This window comes from Lytechinus variegatus, chromosome 9 (genome assembly GCF_018143015.1).
Source record: "Lytechinus variegatus isolate NC3 chromosome 9, Lvar_3.0, whole genome shotgun sequence".
Classification (NCBI taxonomy): Eukaryota; Metazoa; Echinodermata; class Echinoidea; order Temnopleuroida; family Toxopneustidae; genus Lytechinus; species Lytechinus variegatus.
The window spans coordinates 19,250,386-19,259,802 of NC_054748.1; the positions used below are offsets into that span (position 1 = coordinate 19,250,386).

A 9,417-nucleotide genomic window follows, 5' to 3' on the forward strand; every position below is an offset into this window, starting at 1 on the left:
AATCCAATTTTGTTATAGATTTCGACAAAATATTCAAAATGATATATTTCAACATTTTCTTTCCTTTTCGCTTATTTTCTTGGTCGTGATTTTTTTTTTTTTTTTTGGGGGGGGAAAGAGTCCTATAAGCCCCCCTCCATCTGTACGAAACTGCTTATATACCCCCAACTCACATGAATTAAACTTATAATTCAGAAAGGTTTTCCTTCATAAGTATATTATAGAAATAATAATATTGTTTTCTTGTTTCAAAGGGCACTACGGGTCCTCAGGTGAAAGGGGCACAGAACAAGTTCTTTGGGAGCACTTTTCTTGGGTAAAAGGGGGCAGTGATTCGGGAAAGGGCACAGATCACGTTCGGGGATGTTTCAATTTATATTATGAGTCAGAATCAAACAGAATTGCACAGCTTCAGTATAGTCGAGAGAGTAACATTTAATAAGAACTAAACGTTTTGTAGCGCCCTCTTTTGGAAGGATCATTACATGCTCCTCAAATCTCATAAACATGCAGATATTGTAACATCCTCCCGTCTTTGAGCTTTGTGCTAGAAAGAATGTATATAATTAAAAAATATCAATTTTAAACCAAATAATTAAATGTATGTAAAATGTTTCCAAAATATATGTCCAAAATACCAGTTTATGAGACTTTCACATTTATGAAGTTGCACAAAAATAATTAAAATTGAGTTCAAAACAGTTCTTCCAGTTGCGGGCAAAAATGTTTTTAAAAGTCCAGGTTAAATTGTCCAGGTTGATTTCACAAAATAAAAAGTCCAGAAAGATGAGTTGATGAATGAGTTGTTTGTTGCTTCAGTTCTGACTTCAAAATTTGCTTGAGTTAAAAACAAAGAATGTTGTTTAAGAAATGTTTGCGTTCAGTTTATGTATAAAATTTCAGCATTCACTCTCTTTCCTTCTTTGGTTTAAATGTTCAAAACGTAACAAAATCCCTCATCTTAAGCGGTTCGCGTCGCTGACGTCTAGATCGTCTCAGGGAAGCTGGGTTGGTTGGTTCCGTTTCTGATGTATTCAAGTTTGGATCACGCGACTTCTCCGGACTGGTAATATCCGCGGTCTGGGATATCTGGGTCCTAGTATGGGAAGAATGGTGCTCAGTATTGGTACGTCAGGTTGAGGATTACCATCAGAACATCTCCAGTTGAAAAGAACAGGCCCAGTGTCATGTACATCTTGTGGTTCAGATGTGGCTCTGAGGTGTTCTCTGTTCCTTCTGAGAACCTGGTCCTCACAGCGAACTTCATAGGAACGGTCATCCAGTTTCTTAAGGATAACTGCTTTCTTCCACTTCTTGTCATTGTTGAATGGCTTGACTCTTACTACTGCTCCTGGTGAGAGATCTTTCAACTTTCTTGTTTCTCTGTTGAAATACTTTGCTTGACGTTTCTGGCTTTCTTTCAGTCTCTCAAGATCAGCCTGTGGGTTACGATCAGGTGCAAGCAACCGAGTTGAAGTGGGGATGAGAGTACGAGTCCGACGACCCATGAATCCCTGGGCTAGACTACTTTGGATACCTTGTGTAGGGATGTTGCGAATGTTGAGTAAGGCTAGATCAACATCTCCAGTATCCTTGCATCTTGTAAGTAGTCTTTTCTGCAGTCTTGACAGCAGACTCTGCTTTGCAATTAGCTTTGCTGTTGTATGGAGAGATGGTTTTGTGCTCAACTCCAAGTTTTTTTTTGCAAATTCCCTAGAGGAGAAAGGAGGACCGTTGTCAGATACGATGATTTCAGGTACTCCATATCTGCCAAAATGGTGTTTCAATTTCTTGATGACTGCAGGGGCAGTTGTCCTCTGTAGCTTTTCCATTTCAAAGAAATTGGAGTAATAACAGACCATGAGCAGATAATTGTCATGGCAATGATGGAAGAGATCACTTTCAACCTTGGCCCATGGTCTTCCAATAATCTGATGAGGCATCAAAGGCTGGGCAGGCTGTGAGATAGAGTTTTCTTGGCATGTGGCACACGTTTGAATAAATTCCTTGATTTCTTTACTCATGCCCGGCCAGTAGAGATGATCACGAGCTCTCCTCAAAGTTGAGTCGACACCATTGTGACCACGATGTAACTCCTCTTTCATCTTCTGCCTGACTTGTTTTGGGACTACAAGTCGTTCACCCTTGAAGATTAGATCATCACTGAGAGAAACTTCATCTCTGAAACCAAAGTATGGGGTGAGTGACTGAGGAAGTTGTGACTTGTGGTCTGGCCACCCTTCAAGAATGGTGTCTTTGAGTTGGCAGACAGTTGGGTCATTGACAGTCTGCCTCTTTATCTCTGCTATCTTGTCATCAGGGAGTGCCAAGTGGTTAACAGCATTCACCACTTCTAGATCATGTTGTCCACTCTCATGGGGAAGAGAAGCTCGGCTAAGAGCATCAGCCAGAACATTGTCCTCGCCCTTGAGATATCTCACTTGTATCTGGATTCGGCATGACTCAGCATTCTGCTAGCATAGGCTATAGTTCTACCATCTTGTAGCATAACCGCACCTACATCTGTGGAGCTGGCATCAGTCTAAATTTCTTGCGGTTTGCTATGATCGTAGAAGGCCAACACAGGTGCTTGCACTAGCATCTCTTTCAACACCTTGAAAGCTTTGTCGTGGTTGGAGTACCAAGTCCACGCTGACTTGTTATGGGTCAAGTCATTGAGAGGTTTCATCACATCTGATAACTTAGGTAGGTATCTGGATAGATAGTTTACCATGCCACGCAAGCGATGGATGTCATCTTTGCAGGAAGGATCAGTCATGTTCAGGATAGCTTCGATCTTTAATGGATCAGGTTTGAGTCCAGAGTTGGATACGATGTGGCCAAGGAATGAGATTTCCTTCAGTCGGAACTGGCATTTCTCCTTGTTCAACACAATGCCAACAGCTTGACATCTCTTCAGTAGCCAGTGTAGTCGGGCATCATGCTCAGCGTCAGTGCTGCCCCAGATGACGATGTCATGGGCCACGTAGCAGACTCCAGGAAGACCATCAAGTGCTTGGTGAAGCCTCTTTTGGAAGATTTTACTACTGACTTTCAAACCAAATGGAAGACGTTTCCATCTGTACCTTCCCCAGAGTGTGGCAAAGGTAGTCAGTAAAGTAGACTCTTCACCTAATTTGCAGTGAAGGTATCCGTCTTTCAAGTCACAGATTGAAAAGACAGTAGCGTCTGAAAGCTGAGGTAGAATATCATCTAAGACGGGTAAGGGATAGTGCTCCCTCTTAAGCACGATGTTGAGAGGTCTGGGGTCTAGACAACACGTACTTTACCAGATTTTTTCTGCACCACAGCCATCTGATTTACCCAATCAGTTGGAGAGCTGACTACTTCGATGATGTCTTTTACCTGAAGATCATCAAGTGCATCCTTTACTTTGCCTTTCAAGGATTAAGGGATGATTCTAGCTGGGCAAACAGTAGGCATTGCATCATCCGTAACTGTCAGATGAACAGGACTTCCAGGCAGAGTGCCAGTTGAAGAAGACGAGAACACATCAGGATACTTGCAAGGTATAATCTCAGTAATGTCCTCAGGAACTATGTTGCGTACTAGCTCAAGGGAATCATAATGTATTCAACTTTGTATTTCTTGCCAGTAGCAGGATTTCTGGTTATCACCTTACACTTGCCAATAGCCTGAGTTGTAGCTTTATTCCACATAGATAGACGGATGTTTGCATTCTGAACTACATCCTCCTTATTTAGATACTTTTGTGGTAGAAGATTCACTGTTGCACCCGAGTCTAGCTGGAATGGTACCCTCTGATTGTTGATAAGCATGTTACATTTGTCCATATCCACTGTATTAATTTGCACAAAACTAATGCTTTCAGCTGAGGATGAGGATGAGAAGTCATCATCTCCGACATGGTGAACATTCCTGGTCTTGCACACTGAAGATCCCTTGAAGTGATGAGGCTTAATGCAAGCTTTGCACTTTTGTCCCCATGCTGGACATGACGCTTTTTTTCATCTCATGAACTCTGTTACAAAACTTGCACTTCTTAACCTCTGATTTACCTTTCTGTAGATCTTTCCCCTTTGGTTTCTGCAAACTATTCTTTTTTCTTCCAGACTTAGGGAAATGTTTCCGTCCGACCTTATGTATGTCTTCATTCTTTTGACTCAGAGCTTTCATTTGGACAGATGTAGCCTCTACAGCTTTACACACGTCTATGGCAGTTGTGAGGTCGAGGTCAGATCTCGAAATGAGTAATTCTCTCATACGATCATCACGCACACCGAGTCGGACACGATCAACAAGCAGCTTGTATTTCATACAGTTACAGAATCCACACGTTATAATCATCATCGATCATGCGAAGAACAGTGACATACTGCTCAATGGATTCACCACTCTCTTGATTGCGCTGGTTGAATTTAAATCTCTCAAAGAATTCCCTGCTCTCCCCAAGGAAATGTGTGTTAAACTTGTCCATAGTCACAGAACATTTGAAGCTATCAGCCTCAGTAGCAAATTTCATGCCATTGTAGATGCGAAGACATTCCGGTCCAACACTATGAAGAAGGGCAGTCTGATAAGGATCAGGTTGTTGAGAGAGATTTGTGAGAATAGAGTAATTTTCCCATTGCTGGCTCCACATTTTCCACTCCTCTGCGACTTTATTTCCAGCAGACGCATTAAAATGCCCAGGGGGTTGAATGGAAGGCTTAGCAAAAGTAGCTCCATGCTGAAGTTCGGAAGGAGACCCATTACTATGATTATCATCAGTCATCATGCAATCAACAGTAGTAACAGGAAGTCAGAATGGTAATTCACGTTCACACCAATTGCGATACCGAATGTATAAAATAGTACACAGACTTACATATGTGGGACACATGCAGGAATGGCTCTCAGAAAGCTGTCGAAATCCAGGTCAAAACACAGTTTGCAGATGCATAATAGAGTTCAGGGAGAAGAGTAATAACTGTTCTACGGAAATATGTAACTTTTCACCGCTGCCATCATGTTTCAAGTTATATTATGAGTCAGAATCATACAGAATTACCCCGGGGGGGGGGGCACTTCCATTCACAAGTGGATACCATGCGCGACCATGGGGTCTCGAAAAGCACCCTAAACACGTAATTTCCATATTCTTAAAATGCACCCCTTGACAAGTATAGGCGTGTGAAACCCTACCCTTAACAAGTATTAGAAACAAAACGATATACTCTTGGCAAATATTCCCTGAAATGAACCCCTAAACAAGTACAGGAATGTTTTATTGTTACGGGTCCTTTGGTCGTCGGCTTTACCTTATTTGGTTTAGTACGACCCCATCTTCTACACCTCGCGCAAATCGGACTCTAAACACGAAGTGTTGGGGCAAAAAGGACATCCTTTATAAATTTGTTTTATCATCCCCGCAAATTCGACCCTAAACACGTAATTTTCCTAGCGAAATAGATATCCTTTTTTCATTATTTTTGTTTTTTTGACACCCTTATCACGTTACGTACGTAACGTGCCCTATCGTGAAAAAGACATCCTTTTTACGTGTTTTTTTGGTCGCGCATGGTATCCACTTGTCAATGTAAGTGGCCCCTCCGGGAGAATTACACAGCTTCAGTATAGTCGAGAAAGTAGCATTTAATAAGAACTAAACGTTTTGTAGCGCCCTCTTTTGGCATGATTATTACATGCTCCTCAAATCTTATAAACATGCAGATATTGTAACAGGGGGGGGCATTTTTTGGTAAAAAATTGCATACAAGCAAGAGCACTTGGTAACACCTAAAACAGGTTCTTGTCAGGTGAAAAAGGCACAGTACACGTTCGTAAGGGGGCATTTCTCTTGCATAAAAAGGCACTTTTCAGTGCTTTAAAAAAATAGGGGGAACTATGCCCCCCCCCCCCGGATCGCTGCCCCAGCATAATAAAATTATTTTGGTTCAAAGTATTAACATACGCTTACGAAAAATGTAAAGCTTAATTGTCTGATAATGTGATATTTTTTTCTAGCTAATTAATAAAATTCACCACTAACCAGAAAATTCATTCATGTGTTTCATTTGTGTTCATATAGTATGTGTACAAAGCTAAAATGAACGTGATTTGGAATTAGCAAAATTCAAAATGAGATGGAGATCGAAAGAGGGAAAGAGTGATGAGAAGTGGGTTAAAAAGGGATGAGAAAGAAATGGAGGCACATATGAAGAGATAATTTAGAGGTGGGGGTGGTAAGAGAGCTAGAATGTGGGAAGTAGGAACAAAAGGGTGGAAGAGAAATAAGACGAGATTTATGGAAACCAGGAGACAGATAACAAGTGGGAAAAGAAGAAGGAAATATATGAAGAGCTTCGTTGAAAAAGGGGTTAGGGCCACTTTGGACCATTCCGAGATAAAAACATGTTTTCGTTCTTACTTAATTGCAATATTCTTATGAGAAACTAAATTGTCATGATGTACTACTCTATCACGCGAACAGTAAACATAAAATTGGGTATAAAAGAAATCTACCTGTCTTCAATTTTTTCTGTATACTTTAAAAAAATATATCATTGTGTACCTAACCCCTTTTGCAAGTAAAGTGAAGTGAATCCAATCTCTTTTGATTAAAAAAGTGATTTTCTTTGCCACTACCATTCACGTTTTCATTTGAATTTCAAATTTTCTTTGGTATCATTAGAATGACTAAAAATTTCGAGGTTTAGAGACAGAAAACAATAAAATTGATGAAAATGGACCTTACTACATTTGAAAAATGAGTTCTTCAGAAGAGTTTAGTTGCAAAATGGGTTAAGGTCCACTCCAAGAAAATAATTTTTTTTTTTAATTCTCCCATATTGCAATATTCTTATGCAAAATTCAATTTTCATGATACCCTACCATGAGAACATAAAATTGGGTATAAAAGAAATCAACCTGTCTTCATATTATTTTCCAAAAAAATTCTATGTGGACCTAACCCCTTTTGCAAATAAACTGAAATGGACCTAACCCCTTTTGAAAAAAAGTGATTTTTCTTTGCCATTTTAGTTCACTTTTAATAAGAATTTCAACTTTTCTATGGTATCATCTTATAGAGCTACTAAAAATATATACATTAAGACATAAAAATCAAATTTGATGAAAAATGGACCTAACCCCTTTTGAAAGTGAGCTCTTCATATGTAGAAGAAAGGTGGTACAAAAGAACTTGAGTGGGAAAATGAGTAAATGGAAAATAACAGAGTAAGAAATGCTGGAGAATAAAGGGGACAGGAAACGTATTAAACATGATAAACTGGGGCCCGTTTCATCATGAGTTACAAGTATGGTAACTACGATGCAGTGGCGTAGCTACGTGGGGGGGGGGGCCTGAAAAATTGGCAGAGCAAACAAAAAGAGTGAAAGAATAAAAGGAAACAAAGAAGAAAGACAGAAGAAAAAAAGAAGAGGAAAGTAAGAGGAGGAAGACGCGTGAATGAAATAATGTGAGGGGAAGACTTCCAAAAAAAAAAATCTTTCATGTTACCATATAAAATTTTTGCTTTCCCTTCGCGCCAGAATTGCCTGTTCGATGAGATTCATATCTTGTTTAATAGGCTGACATGGAGCAAGGTTTGAAGTCAATATACAAAACATATTTTAGCTCGGACATCGAGCTTTCATTATTTCTTATTTACAAATTTAAGTGCTCTGCAAAATGTCCGTTTTATGGTCTACATATCAGCATTTTAAGCTAATGCTGCGTGGTCACATTGTTTGATTTGCAAAGTTTCTATTGTCTACGTGTATTCCATAAAGTTACATTAAACAAATGTTCTCAGAATGCCTAGATTCTAGGTCCAAATCTAAAACATGTGCGATAACCTGCATGTTCCTTATTTAAAATGTACTTGAATTATCCAGTTTCACATCAGAATATCAATAATTGTCTGCTCACGCTTCACGATTGCATTATTAATGATACCCAATTAACTATATCCTGACCTATTTATGATTTACAAAATATGAATAGAGTGTCCCACTTTTAGGTATAAATCTCAATTTTCTTCCTCTCGCGCTTCGTGCTCGCATCAATTGTTTAGTTACATACCTATACGATATGACCCCGCTGATTAATCTCAAGATCTATCACTAGAAATCTATGGTTTTCAAGCTTTTCTGAAAGTGAATCCTGTTATTCCTGATCATATTATCACATTTTCATGTGCATGTTGTGTTTTGCCTACATTACTGTTTATTTTTCGTCAATTGTGAATGGATTTGATGTGACTCTCTTCCACAATATGTGAGCGAACATCGTCATCATTCCTTCTACGTGTAGAATGATCAGTCCCATATACTACCGGAACATATAGTACAAGCGCATCGGTGATACATGTATTTCTCAGTCTTTGTGCTCATATTCAATACCAATGAACTTCAGCGTGAGTCTATTTCTTGAACATTTTATATTACGTGCGAATCATTTTCCTTCATATTCTGTAGTTTTGCTATTTTCTTAGCGTCTGAACAATGTCTGTAAGATGTAATAAATATAAGGGAACACCCGGAACTGACAATTTTCGTTACAAACTCCCTAAATGTATCACTGTAACAAGTATTCGTCACGCTATTAATATCATCTGCACATCCCACATCTTACATAAGGAAACTGATCTCGAAAATGACGATATTAAAAACAATCTCATCCTTATTTACCCTAGTTTGAACCCTGAAATTTGTCGCCATTTTGTCTGCATACGTAACGCAGGTCATGTCAATGTCAGTGACAGTGATAACGATGGTGAATCCATTGTCACTCAAGTACCCTCAAACAATGGTTCTACCAATCAATGTGTACTTTGTGATCTCAAGTGTGACGCCAGTGGAAACGTTTGTATGCAATGTACATGCATTCCTATACGTCTGGATGAGCTATCAAGGGATTTGAAGAAGATCCAAAATGTAATTAAAGCTTTGTCAGACTTCCCAAATGATGATCACCCTTTGTCCTCTAAGTCTTCTTTGTCTGCTAAGCCCCAGACACAAAAGGATAATGCTTCACCTGGTTTACAACCTACCCCACCTGGGACAAATCGTGCCCCATCTCGGCGCCCTCGTTTGGATGGGACCTCTCAATTTCAACAGGTCGATCATCAGCAGTCGGCGCAGGTGTATACACCACCACCGAACCAGAAACGGACAGACGTGCCTCGCTACCAGACGGTCCCAGCTCTTCTTCGGCCCAAGACCCAGTACCAACGCCCTCTACCATCCCAACTCCAACCAGTTACTCGTCAGCAGTTGGTCAATCGTCAACAGACGCTTACTCCATCATTGGTCCAGCAACGCTCTGACGTAAATCGCTACCAGATGGCTTCATCTAATCCACAGCCCCAGTACCAATGTCCTCCCCTACCTCAACGCCCCCTCCCACCTAAACCCCCCCCCCCCTCCAACCTCGGCAAACTTTCCTTCCCA

General features: G+C 40.1%; 1 protein-coding gene across 1 annotated transcript; it reads right to left on the bottom strand.

Annotated features, from left to right (window-relative positions):
• Positions 1–1,034: 1,034 nt before the first annotated feature.
• Positions 1,035–9,211, bottom strand: LOC121421871 (uncharacterized protein K02A2.6-like). Its single transcript, XM_041616672.1, has 4 exons — positions 9,023–9,211; positions 4,359–4,555; positions 2,732–3,263; positions 1,035–2,447 (listed from the first exon to the last, which is right to left on the bottom strand). Exons 1-4 carry the CDS (start codon positions 9,209–9,211, stop codon positions 1,035–1,037), a joined length of 2,331 nt encoding a protein of 776 aa, XP_041472606.1.
• Between the last annotated feature and the right edge of the window lie 206 nt (positions 9,212–9,417).